The 16,848-nt window shown below is 28.5% G+C and overlaps 2 protein-coding genes across 2 annotated transcripts; one reads left to right on the plus strand and one right to left on the minus strand.

Moving 5' to 3' along the window:
- Positions 1-10,184: 10,184 nt before the first annotated feature.
- Positions 10,185-11,574, plus strand: LOC109173035. Its single transcript, XM_019322296.1, has 2 exons — positions 10,185-11,487; positions 11,570-11,574. The coding sequence occupies exons 1-2, from the start codon at positions 10,185-10,187 to the stop codon at positions 11,572-11,574; spliced, it is 1,308 nt and encodes a 435-aa protein (XP_019177841.1).
- Positions 11,575-13,216: 1,642 nt separating this feature from the next.
- Positions 13,217-16,389, minus strand: LOC109173025 (cytochrome P450 CYP82D47-like). Its single transcript, XM_019322282.1, has 3 exons — positions 15,773-16,389; positions 15,085-15,445; positions 13,217-13,974 (listed from the first exon to the last, which is right to left on the minus strand). Exons 1-3 carry the CDS (start codon positions 16,381-16,383, stop codon positions 13,351-13,353), a joined length of 1,596 nt encoding a protein of 531 aa, XP_019177827.1. The 5' UTR covers positions 16,384-16,389; the 3' UTR covers positions 13,217-13,350.
- Positions 16,390-16,848: the final 459 nt, after the last annotated feature.

Genomic DNA, 16,848 nt, shown 5'->3' on the forward strand with positions numbered 1-16,848 from the left:
CTATCATTTTATAATTTATAGGCCTAGAACATGGTAAGAAAAATAGACACTACATCTTAAGTTAACATACATACATACATACATATATATATATATACATATATATATATATATATATATATATATATATATATATATATATATATATATAGTAGGGTTCCAGTGAGAACATGTGTTTAGGCGAGAACATGAGAACACATTATGTGCATCCATATAATATTTTTTAATGGTATAGATTAGATTAAGTGTGTGTGAACGCGCATTAAATATGTGCAAACACACTTAATTGCGTTTGCACACATTTAATGCGCGTTTGCACACACTTAATCTAATCTAGACCATTAAAAAATATTAGATGGATGCACATGATTTGTTCTCACGTTCTCACCTAAGCAGGTGTTCTCATATATATATATATATATATATATATATATATATATATATATATATATATATATATATATATCTAATTTCAAATTATATATATATATTCATACATAAAATTTAAATTATATATATAAGAAAAAAATACTAAATAATTTGAAATTAGATTCACTAGTTTTTAACAATTCAATTATGAAAAAAAAAAAATCTAGGTGCTTTCCTAAATGCAATATAATAAATAATCGCATCAAATGCATTCATAAATAAATAATTATAGTTTATAAAATGAATAAACAATTTAAAATCAAATCTTTATCTTTATCTTTATATATAATAAAGCAGAATCTTTTGGCCACAAGAATTTGGCTCCAATTCCCGCCAACAAAATACAACGTCGTTTGGAGCCTGACTTTTGGGATGCATATGTTAATTATGAAATAGATTCATTGTAAATGACTGAGTTTAAAAGGAGTCTCTTCAACCTCTATGTAATCCTTGGAAGACGAAATGTTGTTATTAAACATCATGTCCCTTTGGGACTCTTTGGTATCCACAAGATTTGCATTAATTACATATTCTATAAATACCTCTTCTAATTGTAAAGAAACCTAGCAGTTCATTTGTAGTACAAACACTGTGCCCGATATTTATTATTTACACTATAGCTCCAAAGCTTCATCATCATTGTCCCTCTATACTTTCTGGGCAGTGAAGTGTATCCTATAAAAACCAGCAGTGCTATAAGAGTCCGTACATATGAAATACCAGAAAGGAGAGACCGCGAGACAATCAAATGTAAAGAATGCGTATTCCATATTCCAATAGGTAATTGTGAACATTGTTCTTTTTTTTTTTCTTTTTTTTTATTCAAGAAAATATATTCCTTTATAATATTGTTGTTCTAATTTTTCATAGTGTGCAAATATATACATGTTTCAAAACCTTTTATTCGAAGTACAGCAAAATGAGAGAAATATTCACATGTGTGTTCACATATGCATATAGATGCAAATAAAGGTAGAGTTCTGAGCACACCTTATTCAAGAGCTTCAAATCTACAACTACTTTTGACATATTTCCTGCAGGAAAATCAAATTCCGAGTAAAATGACCATCATTGGAAAGTGAAAATCCCCAGATAACAATATAACATCTCTTCAGATACTAAGACCTTCAGAGTTTTCACTTTTCAATGAGCATGGACACTGTGGTTGATTTGAAGGCTTTTTCAATGACCACATCTAAGAACTTTTTATATTTCAATTACAATCAAAGTATTAGAATATATTTAGTTTGTGATATGGGTCTTTTGTAGGGTAGGGTTTTGCTGTTAAAATGGAAAAGTGCATCCTTCACTGCTTCACTAATACATCTTTTGAAGCCTTCAAATATAAAATAAAAATGAGAGAAATATTCACAGGTGTGTTCATATATGCATATAGATCGTTCTAAGCACACCTTATTCAAGAGGTTCAAATCTACAACTACTTTTGACATACTTCTTGCAGAAGAATCAAATTGTGAGTAAATGACGATCAACATATATATTCTTGGAAAGAGAAAATGCCCAGACAACAATATAGCATCTCTTAAGATTCTAAGACCTTCAGAGTTTTCACTTTTCAATACGCATGGACACTGTAGTTGATTTGAAGGCTTTTTCAATGTCCACATTCTAAGAACTTTTTATATTTCAATTATAATCAAGTATTAGAATATATTTAGTTTGTGATATGGGTCTTTTGTAGGGTGGGGTTTTACTGTTAAAATGGAAAAGTGCATCAACTTCACTGCTTCACTAATACATCTTTTGAAGCCTTCAAATATAAAATAAAAATGTAAATTAAAAAAAAAAGCATAGAATAAGTGTTATTTTTTTAATGTTTGAATAATGAGTCCATTATAATAGATGAAGAGACTTACAATCACTACTTAAAATTTGACTAATTAAGAGTATTTATGTTCACTGAACCAATACTAAAGTATTAAACTTTGTATAGGTTGAGTATTGAACCTAATATTTGCTAATTAAAATCTGACTTTTAGTTACGAGTGTATTGTTAGCCATTTAATTTAATTGAGAATTTTGATCAGAATAAACAAAAAATTAAAAAAACTCAGTAACTAATACCTAGCTAATACACGTATAAATAAATAAATAAATAAATAAATAAATAAATAAATATATATATATATATATATATATATATATATATATATATATATATATATATATATATATATATATATATATATATATATATATTCAAAAATTACCAGATCTGTATGATAACTAAAGAGGAGATTTCCAACCGTCATGTTCCAGATCTCGGATTTCATCTACATCTATGGTCATAATCTGAACAATATTCCTTTAAAAATAAAAAACTAGATATGGAAAACATTGCTAAGATATTTCATACATATACTCGAAGTGAGCACAGTTTGGTAAATATATATAAACATAAATAGTTAGAAAATAGATATTTTTGTACAAAATAACTTAGCCGTTCCTCCGAAATGGGTTCTTCGCGGTTGACTCAAGCGAAATGTGTTCTTGTGAGATTCTGACGTAATAAAAACTAGAAAAAATACATCAAAGCTCTTTTGAGATAAAATCGATGTTCTTGGTGAGAATTGTTCGGCCATCTCTGTACATAGATCATGAGAGTGAGGGATAATCTAGGAGATGAGACAACAGGAAATGACGTAGTGGAGTGGGTTGTCGGTGGGTTATAGAGAATTTATAGGGGTGGGCCGGGTCAGGATATTGGACTGTAATTATTATGGGCCATATACAACAAAATAATAGGACTTGGGCTCATGTATACTTATATATATGTACATACAAATAAATAAATAATATATATATATATATATATATATATATATATATATATATATATATATATATATATATGTATATATAATTTTTAAAAGAACTTTGGTTAATATTTTGTGTTGTATTTCTAACACACGATATATATGTGTTTCAATGATTTACAATAACATATTTTAATTAAATACTTTATATATACCTCATATAATAATTATTCAATTATTAAACTGCTTATTTAACATCTTTATAATTAAACTTTTTTAACTAAAAATATCGATTGTAATTAATGTAACACAATATTATATTTTTTTTATATAATTCTTATAATATTTTATTAACACAATATAACATGCAATTCACAAGTTATTTTCCATGCATCGCACGGGTCAATTACTAGTAAGCTTACAAACCATAATATTGTTATCATAATAAATAATAAATTAATTATTAAGAAAAATTTATAAAACAAATTAAAACTTATGTAGATCTAAAAATATTTTTGATTGGAGGAAAAAAATTAAAATACTTCAAAATGCAATAAAAAAATATTGATAACAAAACATGAAATATAATTAATTGTATAAAATAATTTGAATAAAAAATATATTATAAATCACATATTATCTATACTTATATGATTTTTATTTTATACTTTTTCTTTTAGCTAGATGAATTTCAAGTTTTTTTTTTTTAGAGTAATTTGAATACGATAACACATAATAATAGAAACTTCTGTATTATATTAACTATATGATTCATTTAAAGATTATACCTTTTAAATTATTTATTCATCATTGAATCACAAAATATATTTTATATAAATTAATTAATCAAGTTAAATAATTCACAATTCATAACTTATTATAAAAACTAACAAAATAACATAGGTTATAAATATAAGTATTAAATTACTCAACTATAAATAAATCTCACAAATTAGGATTTTATCTACATCTACAATCTACAAAACTAATAATGGGCAATAATGTTAGGTCCTTAACTGGAACAAAAAAATATCGGTATAATTATTTTTTACAATGAATGGTTCATATTATTTTGATTTTAATATTTTTTAATGATTTTCCTTATTTACCTTCTATTATATTATTTTCACATCCCTTAAATAACCCTAAATTCCGTTAGTATAAACTTTAGTAACAGAATATTTCGTTAACTATTTATTATTCTTATCTTACTTATTAATTTTTATAAGAAAGGTCTTAGGTTCGAACTCCATCCCAATTAAAGTTGATATAATTGTTAAACATATACTACGAATATGTTAAAATGTATTTAAAGAATATAATATAAAATTTTCTTGCATTTTTTTTTAAAAAAACAAATTTATGTTAAGTTTTTTTTTTCTTTTCGTTTAATTAACCTTTTTTTGATTATTTAGAACAAAACTTAATATTTCAATTATATGATTTTGTATTATTGGAATGATTATGTTATTAATATTTTTTGTATGTATTTTTATTATGGTACAATTGCATATTACTTTACAAATATTATACTATTATATTTGACACAGTTGTTCTTATATCATTGTCAGACCAGCGCGACCAGAATTTTATCAATGCATGAAAACTTCTAAAGAAAATTGCAAGTTAATTTTTACTCTATCATTATAACAGTATTGATTGTAACCATATATTTTGAATTATTTATTATCATCCTCTACTGATAGCAATTGTAGCAATTGTCATTGACAAACTCTCAAAACAATTTGTCTCAACAGCGAATGAAAAAAAAAAGTGATTTCATTATTGTGGATGAAAAATATGTACGCCACTTTATTACTCTTATTAAATTAAATAAGTAGCTACAACAAAAATAATACATATGCATTAAATTAATTTAGAATTAGATATCTATAATGTCTTTATTTTTTTTAACTATTCATTATAAAAAATTTAAAAAGAGATATAATTTCATTAGTTATACTAGTATTTGCGCCCGTGCAATGCACGGAATTGATTTGTTGTAATATATTAAGAATATTTGGATCGATATATAATTATTTAAGTTAGAACATCAAATATTATATAGTGCAATTGAATGTATGGTTTAGATCGTTTATGTGTTTTTATGTTATTAATTGCTAAAACTAATAGCTAATATGTAGATGTATGCATGCGGTGCTGTAACTTTGGAGATTTTATTTATCATTGTTCAGTATTTTTATAAATTAGTCAAATGTGCTCGTTCTCTAGCAACTCAGTTATAAAAATAAATTGATATCCTAATTTATTTTTATGGAAAATATATTTTTTGTCTAGATATATAGCAATTTTGCTATTTAAAAAAACATAATGGCCCTGTTTGGTAAAATGACTGTTAGCTGTTAGCTGATTGTGTTAATTAGAGGGTATAAATAGTTGATAACATTAGCTGAAGGTAGAAAAGTGATTGGTAAATTAGCTGTTTGGTATAATTTCTTTTTTCAAAAAACTAATTAAAAAAGTTGCTTGGAGTAGCTTTTTAAGTTTTAGCCTTTTAGAGTTGCATAAATCTAATTAACCAAACATCTATATTGACATTTTAACCAAATCAAACAATTAATAGTGGTCAGATAAGCCAAAATTGGCATATAGGCCAATTTTTTTACCAAACAGGGCCAATATCACAGATTGTATTTACACGCTACTGAAACCTCTTTGTAGACAACATTGGTAGTAACAACACAATCTTGTCTATCTTCGTCTAGAGCTAACACCTTTTGTCCATCTTCACATATGGGTGACTCGGGTGAAAATATATAATGGTAGAATTTCAGTCAATTAGTGATCCTATTATATTTTCAGTCAATTAGTAATATCAGATTCATTTTCAGCCAATTATTCTTTTTATTTTTAGTCAATTAGTCAATTAGAATATTAGATGCATTGATATTTTTACCTAATTTCTGTTCCATTTTTAATTGATGATGTAGACTATTTTTATTGAAATATTTTCGTTCTATTTTAAATTTACCTTTACTATTGTTTAAAATATGCATTTACTATTGATGATGTAGAATATTATTATTGAAATAATTCTGACCAATTTTTAATTTCCATTCCATTTTTTAATTAAAATGCAATGATCTGTCAATTTATTTTTACATTTCTATTATGGATCATTTTTTATTTGCAGTCAATTATTAATATTCATTTCCTTTTATAATTTCAGTCAATTAGTAATATCAGATTCATTTTCAAACAATTATTCTTTTTTATTTTCAGTCAATTAGAATATCATATGCAGTGATTTTTTTACCTATCCGAACCATTTTTAAATGATGATGTAGAATATTTCTAATGAAATATTTCCGTTCCATTTTTAGGTTACCTTTACTATTGTTTAAAATATGTCTTTATTATTGACGGTGTAGAATATTATTATTGAAATATTTTCTTTCCATTTTTTATTTACTTTTACTTTATGATGTAGAATATTATTATTGAAATATTTCCGTTCCATTTTTAATTTATGTTCTATTGTTTAAAATTATAAAAGATTTATGATATAATTGTGATTTGATTTATTCTACTATGTAATATTATTGTGAAAAATTAAAATGCAATATTCTGACAATTTTCTTTTCCATTTAGTCTATTATGGATCATCTTTTATTTCCAGTCAATTATTAATATTCTTTTCCTTTTCCAATTAACCTAATTTTTGTTTCTTTTTTCATTTTTAATTTTCAGTTAATTATTAATATTTATGTATTTTTTAATTTACCTAATTTTTGTTCAATTTTTAATTGATGATGATGTACAGAATTATTGTGAAATATTTATGTTTCTTTTTTAATTTACCTTTACTATTTATTATTGTTTGGGCGGGAAATCAAGTAAATAGAATATTATTTTTAATAATAGTATAGATTTTTAATGAATTAAGGATCTTTTTATTTTCCTATTTTACTGCTAACTTTTTTAGTAATTATTATTAGTATTAATTAATCAGTGAATTCCGTTTCCTTTTCTATTTTTTGTGAATTAAATTTTTTTTTTATTTTTTTAATTTTTGGTAGGATTTTTTTGGACTGTTATCCTGGCCTTTTTTTCCCCATAATCTTCCGTTTTTTATTTTCATTTTCATCGAATTAAGACTCCTTTTTTATTTTCCTATTTTACTGATTATTATTATTAGTAATAATCAGTAAATTCCATTTATATTTTCATTTTTTTAGTGAATTAAAGATTTTTTTTTATTTTTTTATTTTACTACAAACTTTTTTTTTTTTTTTACTGATTATTGTTAGTATTAATTAATCAGTGAATTTCGATTTCTTTTATATTTTTCGCGAATTAAGAATCTTTTTTTTTGTTTTTCTATTTTATTATAAACATTTTTACTAATTAATTGGTAATTTTTATCCCTTTTTTATTGTTTGAGCGAGAAAGTAAGAAATGAGGATTTTGTTTGTAATAACAGTATAGATTTATATTGATAGATTTATACTTTAAAAATTACATTTAGAAATTAAAAAAGTAGCATTTAAATTTTATAGGATTAGTATAGTGCATAAGTGTTTGTATGCATGTATTTAATTTTTTTTTTTTATAAATGTTTATATTTTGTTAATTTTATAATTTCATTTCCTTAATTATATTTCATATTTTATTAGTTATAATTTAATGTGTCACAAATATTTTCACGGAAAAAATCTTATATTTCTCAATTTCATTAATTATATTAATTATAATTACCAAACATTGTGGCAATTATCATAATAATTTCATTAATTATAATACTTGTTCTCTTTCAATATTTAAATACATTACCATAGTAATTATACGAAAGAAGGAAAGAAAAATTATTAGAATAATTACTATTAATAAAAATTAGGAAATTATATTAAAAATTAATTATATATTAAGGTAATAATAATTTATTTTGTGCCAATAATATTATATATTAAGTATAAAGTGTATATATATATATATATATATATATATATATATATATATATATATATATATATATATATATATATATAGGCGAGTATAATTTATTTTGTACTAGTAATATTATACATTAAGTGTATACACACACACATATTACGTGTATATTATATTAATTAATTATAATATTTGTAAATTTTGTACTAATAATATTATACATTATTTTGTACTAATAATATTATACATTATTTGTTAGTTCAGATCTGTGACTAAGTCCTCATCTCTATCCTTAACTTCTGTGTTTTTGGTGTTGAAACAAGGATTCTGTTTTGTTTTTCGTATATATCTTGTAATTATCTCAAGAAGAGTTTGATTTCTGATAAGGAAAACGCCGGGCCTTCCTTGTTGCCGGAAAGTTAAGAAATCAACTTTGTAGTCAATGTTACCCGGGTCTTCATCAACGCTCAATCCATTGGGTCCAGCGGCACTAAAAACACTTCAAGCTACAATTGCAAAATAATAATAATAATAATAATAATAATAATAATAATAATAATAATAATAATAATAATAATAATAATAATAACAATCTTGAAAACTGTAAAAAAAAAAAAAAAAAAAACTTACGTTTTCATGAGTGCAACACCAAGATATGATTCCACAGAGAGAACAGGAAGAAAAGAGAAACCGTGCAAAATGAAAAATTATGATTTCCATACTCACCAATCCATTGTATTTATAGGTAGAAAATATAATAATTATAAATTTGTATAATTTTTCAAAAAGGAAAGGTGTAATTATGTAATATTACCAATTAATAAATTTTAATTAATTTTCATTTTACATTTGGTTACCAAATAAGTTTTACTACAAAAGTTTGAGCGGGAAAATGAAATAAGAGGATTATATATCTAAAAACATAATAAGCTTCAATCCAAGTTATACCCCTGGTTTATGTCCGTTTTTTCCGTTAATTTTTTTTGTACCTTGTGCTATAAAAGTTGTACTACATAATTTTTTGGACAAAAATATCCCTGCCGTTATAACTTCTGTTATCTTTCCATATTATTATTACCATGTACATGCATACATAATAATTTTTCTTACATCCTTCAATGGTAAGTTTAAATTCATTTAGGTTTTAATTAAAATGTTACCATAGTTATATTTAGTAATTTATCATTTCTATAATTCATACCTCAATAATATTAATATGAATTATACAATTATATATATCTAAAAACATAATAAGTGTGAATGAAAGTTATGTCCCTAATTTATGTCCGTTTTTTCTGTTAAATTTTTTTTGTACATTATGCTATAAAGGTTGTACATTACAATATTTTGGACAAACATACCCCTACCGTTATAACTCCCGTTATCTTTTCCACTATTGTTACCTTGCACATGCATCCACCATATATTTTCTTATCTTCTTCATTAATAATAATATATACACATTAAATATTTGAGTTATATGTTAATTATTTCATAAATATAAATATCAAATTTATAAAAAAAAAAAGGTTTACATTATTATTATTATTATTATTATTATTATTATTATTATTATTATTATTATTATTATTATTATTATTATTATTATTTAGAATAATTTAAATATCTAAAATCTAAATAAATTCAAAATTTTAATATAATGTATTAATATTGGGCATATTTTTACGCATCGCGCATAAAGATACTAGTATATATATATATATATATATATATATATATATATATATATATATATATATATATATATATATATATATATATATATATATATACTAGTATTTTATATGCGCGATGCGTAAAAATATGCCCAATATTAAAATTAAATATTAGTTATATTAATTTTTTAAAAATAATAGTGTGTGTGTGTGTCTATATATATATATATATATATATATATATATATATATATATATATATATATATATATATATATATATATTTATTTATTTATTTATTTATTTACCAAGTATTGTATACAAATATAATAAATGTTACGAGTAATATGGAGGTTTGGGCTTTAAGGACTTACGTGCGTTTAATCTGGCAATGCTGGGAAAACAGGCATGGCGGATGTTGACTAAACCTGATTCTTTAGTGGCTCGTGTGTATAAGGCCCGATATTTCCCTAAGGGGTCTTTTTTTGATGCACAGGTAGGAAATAACCCCAGCTTCTGCTGGCGAAGTATTATGGCAGCAAAGAGTATAGTTTGTAGTGGGGTAAGGCGCAGAATTGGTAACGGAGAGTCTACACTCATATGGGCTCACCCCTGGTTACAAGATGAACATGACCCTATGATACAAACAGAAATGCCAGCACAACTACAGGAAGCCAGAGTGGCAGGTTTGATTGATCAACAAACTGGCACATGGGATCCCTCAATTTTAACAGATTTATTCCAACCTAATGATGTGGAGAATATTATGAGAATACCTGTATCCCCGGATTATGATGACACTTGGTACTGGCATGGAGACCCAAGGGGAATATATTCTGTTAAAGATGGATACAGGCGAATTGTTGGAAATTATCAGGAGGATAATGGGACATTTGCCAAATGGTTGAAACTTTGGAAGCTCAAAATCCCCCCAAAGTGGAAAATGCTACTCTGGAGAGCCATTAGTGATATTTTGCCTACCACAACCAACTTACTTATAAGGAGAGTGGATGTGGATCCACATTGTGCTATGTGTGGAATGTTTCAAGAACACACAATGCATGCCCTAGTGTTGTGTGAGTTTGCAAGGAACATTTGGGAACAATCCAACCTTACAATCCCTAGCATTGACACAAATATTTTTCATGTTTGGTTTGGTGAGCTTTTAAATGTTCTAGACTCTGATGGAATATTATATGCAGCAGCAATTATTTACAATATATGGAGAGCAAGGAATATGGCGGTTTGGGAAGCAAAGTTACCACGACCAATCACCATACTCAGGATTGCTGCTGCGGCCAAGGAGTCGTGGACCCGGGTGCACCCAACACCCGTAGCCCGTGCCGCCCCACTGTCGACCGAGCCACAATTGGCGCTGGAAGCTGCCGAACTGAACCAAGGCCATCCTCACACCGCCGAGCCGCAGTTGCCCAAGAAGATTTGTTATGTCGACGCGGGACTTTTGCCAGAGACAGGCCAAGCTGCGGGTGGAGCTGTTCTAGTGGACACAGGAGGAGCTTATGTTTCGGCTCACGCCGGACCACTCCGGAATTGTACCTCGCCGCTTATGGCCGAGGCATTGGCATGCAAGGAGGCTCTATCATGGTTGAAGGATCGGGGAGAACAAAATGTCGAGATATACACGGATTGTCTAACGCTACATCGCTATCTTACCACACCAACGGTTGCGTTACGTACGTACCTAGGCTATGCCATTGACAGCTGCAGGCTGACTGCATCTTTATTTCAGTCTTGTTCGTTTCGTTTAATTTCTAGATTAGATAACTATTTAGCTCATGCTTTAGCTACTACGGCTTATCAGCAACCTGCTGCTATGTACTGGGATTTACACCCACCAGATATTATTTCGGCCTATTTCTAATATAGCACCATATATTTCAAAAAACTTACAACACACATCTCACATTATAACTATCACTTCAAATATCAACAGGTGCTTGTAAATATAAAAAATGAAATATATTGCTAAAAATGCTCACTCTTGGATCGGACAAGCCATATTTAGCAGTCTGGAATACACACGTAGTAGGGACATTTGATCATTACATATTTACATAATTAGAAAAATATTATGTGTACTTTTATTATCTATTCTCAATTTTTATTTTTATACACAAAACTTTGATGCAGATATTTACATTGAAACTCACATAAAAAAGTAATTTATTAATGTCCATCACATTAACGAGTAAAATTTAGAAGCGCATATAGGCCCTGTTTAGTAAATGGTTGATAGCTGTTAGGTGATTGAGTTAATTAAAGAGTATAACTAGTTGAGATTGTAGAAATGTGTTTGGTAAATTAGCTCTTAGTTGATAGCTGTTTGATATAATTTCTTTTCTCAAAAAATTGTTTTGAACAACTTTTTAAATTTTAGCATTTTGAAATTTCAATTAAAAAAGTAGCGTTCTTGTATGCTTTTTCTGTCCTTGTACTGTTCAATCACCTTAATGGTTTATAGTAATTTTAAATAGGAAAATATTAAATTCTCAATATTATCATGAATCATTAACGTGTGACTTTCTAGGTTCATAGTTAAACTAGTAACGAGTAATATTTAATAACTCGTAAGTCATGAATGACACATAATAGTATGCCGTGACTATCTAGTTGGCAATGAAATATATGTATATATTATACTGAATCTTTCCGTTACAAATATCATGTAACATTCCTCTCACATAATACTTATTCCGAACCAGGCAAAGGTCTTGACCAAACTTGGTCAAACCCATAAATCAGATTTAATTTGTCTATTCAAAATTCTTTTTATGAAGTCTAACTTCATTATACTCTGGCTAGAGATTCTCGTTGTAAGATTATTGAATAGACTAGAACAACCTTGTTACCTCAAGACGGTGGATCTTTTACTGAACGCACACATGTCTCCGTACAATACTGAACTAAGCCACCAAGTACACTTATAGTTCTATAAGGATCAAAAGATGCATACTGGCAAAAACTAATTAATACACCATATGTACGAGATAACTATGTCGTCTTAAGTCAAAGGATTATTACATACTTATAACAAAACATACCGATAACACGTAGGTAAACACCATGCGGTACGTTACGTTGTAAGTAGTCATTGTTCAATGACTTGTTTTCTAACAATCATCCACATGTTCTCTCGCCGCATCTCATATGAAATGGCATAACACTCACCATAAGAAGGACAATGTGCTAATCTTATCAGTATTGTAATGCTAAATTAGAATTCCTATGACTAAGAATATTTATACAATAATTCGTTAATAAATTCTTCGTCACTCATATTCTTAACTCTTAAGAATTAAGAATTGAGAAAATTGTACGAAATAATGTCAAATATTAATTAAGCTAAAATAAAGTAAATAAAGACATTTATTATTTAATGAGGAATCCATGCCCAAAACAATAAAGATTGACTCCTTAGCCATATATGTCTAACAACAGTATCTTATCACATACATATATATTATGAACTTTAGATTTATATATAACACACATTTTGATGGATACATACATGAATAAAAGTACTAATTTATTTTTGCTCAACCATATAAATTTGAAGCTAGGCGCGGTACAAGGAGGGCTGGGAGTGGAGTGGCCTTCTGATTAGTTAATCCAACACTTTCAGTCAAATCGATTGGTTCATTTGATAACCTTTTCATATCAAAACTATGAATTTGGCTAGCCAGTGTTAATTGAACAATTTGTAAGCCAAAAGATACGCCAGGGCACATTCTTCGACCACTGCTAAATGGAATCAACTGAAAATGATTACCCCTAACATCAACGTCTTTGTGATCAGTTAAAAATCTCTCAGGTATAAATTCATTTGGATTTGCCCAAATCATTGGATCACGATGGATCTTCATTAAGTTTGGCACTATTCGGGTGCCCTTTTTAATGTGGTAGCCATCAATGGTGCAATCTTCTATGGCTTCATGAGGTAATGCAAGCGGGGCTGGCGGATATAATCGCAACGTTTCTTTAATCACAGCTTGTAGGTATATCAATTGCTTTAGGTCACATTCATCAACACATCTTTCTTTTCCAATATGGGTGTCTAACTCATCTTGGATCCTTTCCATCACTTTGTAGTTGTTTAGTACTAATGAAAGAGCCCATGCCAATGTTATGCTAGTTGTGTCGGTGGCAGCTAACAAAATGGTCTGCAAAAAAAAAGAGAAGAGAGATTATTCATATTTCTCAATTTTAATGTTTATTATTTAAAGAAATGTAGTGTAAATCACTGCTGAAAATTATGAAATTTCCGATCACTTGAAAATGATCTTAAATCAAGTCGAAAGCCTTGTTCCAACCACTTTTGGTATCCGGAAAAACCTTTATAGCTATTTCCGATCACTTTTTGCTTTCGACTTCACTTTCAGGTGGTCGGAAATTCCATAATTTCCAGTAGTGAATGTCTTCTAACGTATAGTATAACTTTCTTTATTTGTTGCAGCTCTAATAGTTAATACCCCATCAACGGGGTTCGATATGTGACCTTCCCTCAAGGAAAGTTACAGAAATATCATCTAAGCACAATGTGTTTGGCCATAATGTATGGTTTATTCATTAATACTAAATTATATAACAATTAGGTAAGTCACTTCACTTTAACGGATTAAACTCATAAAATCATATAGAATGAATATTATTTATAATTTTTAGTCTTGCATGCGACCAGATATCTCAAAAGCTAATTGAAACCTGAAAACTGAAAAGCTAGTAGTTAATGAGCTAAATAATTGAAATAAAAATATTTTGTAAATTAATTGTTGAATTAGTGATGAGTGTAAAAAGACAAAAAAAAAAAAAAAAAAGATAAATTAAGATATTAAGATTTTGATTAATGAAGGATAGATGGTGCCATTTTTGTAAATTAATAAAGATAAAAAAGACAAAAAAAAAAAAAAAAAAAAAAAAGAACAAACAAACAAAAAGCTAGCTTATGTTGAAACGCGAGTACCATTTCAAAGTAAATTATTATTTTAAGCTCCCTATATTTTATCAAATAGAATTTATAGCTTTTTTTTTTTTTTTTTTTGAAAAGGAATTTATAGCTTATTTGTAACACAAATCACAATATTTTTTATGAGTCAACAACTATTATATTTTTCACCAAAAAAATGTTTTTTTTTTTTAAAAAGAAGTATTTAGTATTTTAGTCTCAATATATTTATGAGTATTTTGACTAGTAATAAATAGGCAATACGACAAATAATAAAATTGGACTAAAAAAGTACAAAAAAAAGTGAAAAAGGCCGGTCTATACATACCAGACAAGTAGATTTGATAACACAATCCGTATCATATCCATGTGGAAGACTTTGATTGGGTACACCATCAAATAGTGATAACATGGTGTCCATGAAGTCGTCTTCTTCCTTAGACTTAAAATTCCTTTTTCTTCTATGCTCCTCCATCCACTTCTTCACGAAGTTGTCCATTTCCATGGCGGTCTGCCACATAGCCTTCTCGTATCCCCCAATGTCCAACCATCTCAGCCACGGGATAAAATCCGCCACCACCGCCTCTCCGAACAGCTGGAACAGCCTGTGGATGGACTTATCCAGCTTCCCTTCTTCCTCAACCTCGTCCTCTCCGAACAACATCGACACCAACATGTTGGTCACCAACCTATCGATAGGGGTGTTAGCGAACAGAACTTTCAGTAAACTACTGGTGTTCGTGTTAGTTTATGTTCGTTTATTAAAGTAAACCAACATAAATGAACAAATTTTAGAGTTGGATTTATATACAAACAGAGTCTGAACAGTTGTAGGCTCGTTTGTTAAGAGCTCGTGAATAAGCTCGTTTAGTGTTTATTCGTGAACGTTAACAAACACTAATAACGCTTAACAAATGAAGCATGAACAAGATTTTCAAAAACCTTAACAGAACACGAATACTCCAAAATTCTTAACAACCTTCCTTTATTTATATTCGGTTCGTTAACAGCCCTACCTGTCGAATGTTTGCTTCATCTCCACAGTCACGGCGCCGGTGGCCGCGTCCTTGTTGTCGGACCAATGTTCGAACATGCGTTTGATGGATTTTCTCACGTGGGATTCCCTCTTAGGTCTCAGAGAATCAATTCTCCGACCGGACAGCAACTCCAGCACGACGGTCTTTCGGATCTGGCGCCAGTAGGGGCCGTAAGGTGCGACGGCGAAGATGGTGTAGTTGTAGCCCATGATCTCGGAGGCGAGGGCTTTGGTGCGAGTGGCGAGTGACTTGTCGTTTGTTGTGAAGCATTCCTTGGCGATTTTTGAGTTGCTAACTACGAAGGTTTGTTGGGCGCCCAGTCTGATTCGGAAGATTGGGCCGTACTTGTCGGCCATGGCTGCCAGGATCAAGTGAGGAGGCTTCCCGCCGGCGATGAGAAGGTGGAGATGGCCGAGTATGGGTAGAGCACCGGAGGGCTCTGGTGCCACTTTTTGGTTACGCCCATTATTGGGTTTGTGCATAATTGCATGAAACAGCTTATTGCATAGAAAGAAGAGAAGCACTAAGGTGCATGCTAAAGTAGAAATAATTGTAATAATATTATTGCATGGTGGAGAGAGGAAATCCATGGTTTGGGTTGCACAAAATATCAACAAGAGTCTCTTGTTTTATAAGCAAAGGAAATGTATGTTGATGGAAATGTCAACCGTACCCCCGCATTATTATATGAGTTCTACTACATGTACTCTCAAACTCTACTTCATCACTTTTACTCCATGATGTGAAAAACAATGATTAGATATTTTCGAGTTACAAAAAAAGTGTCTACATCAAGGATTTGTGAGAGAGAGTAAAAGTTGAAAATAAGAAATGAGAATATGTAGTATTCTTCATTATTATATACCGAGTATTTTTAAAAAGGATTTATAAAAAAAAAAAAAAAAAAAAAGAAGAAGAAATTTTAATCTACATGGATTAAGGCTCTGTTTGACAGAGCTTATTTAGGAGCTTATAACTTATTTTAAGCTACTAATGGGCTATATAGCTCTGTTTGGTAATGTTCCCAAAATAAGCTCTTAGCTTAAAATAAGAAC

This window comes from Ipomoea nil, unplaced genomic scaffold (assembly GCF_001879475.1).
Source record: "Ipomoea nil cultivar Tokyo-kokei standard unplaced genomic scaffold, Asagao_1.1 scaffold0465, whole genome shotgun sequence".
NCBI lineage: Eukaryota > Viridiplantae > Streptophyta > Magnoliopsida > Solanales > Convolvulaceae > Ipomoea > Ipomoea nil.

Coding starts and splice junctions, on each gene's coding strand:
- LOC109173035 (XM_019322296.1), top strand. CDS start 10,185: ATGCTGGGAAAACAGGCATGGCGGATGTTGACTAAACCTGATTCTTTA.
- LOC109173025 (XM_019322282.1), bottom strand. CDS start 16,383: ATGGATTTCCTCTCTCCACCATGCAATAATATTATTACAATTATTTCT. Junction 15,446..15,772: donor ATGAAGCAAACATTCGACAG/GTAGGGCTGTTA, acceptor CCCTATCGATAG/GTTGGTGACCAACATGTTGG. Junction 13,975..15,084: donor TTATCAAATCTACTTGTCTG/GTATGTATAGAC, acceptor TTTTTTTTGCAG/ACCATTTTGTTAGCTGCCAC.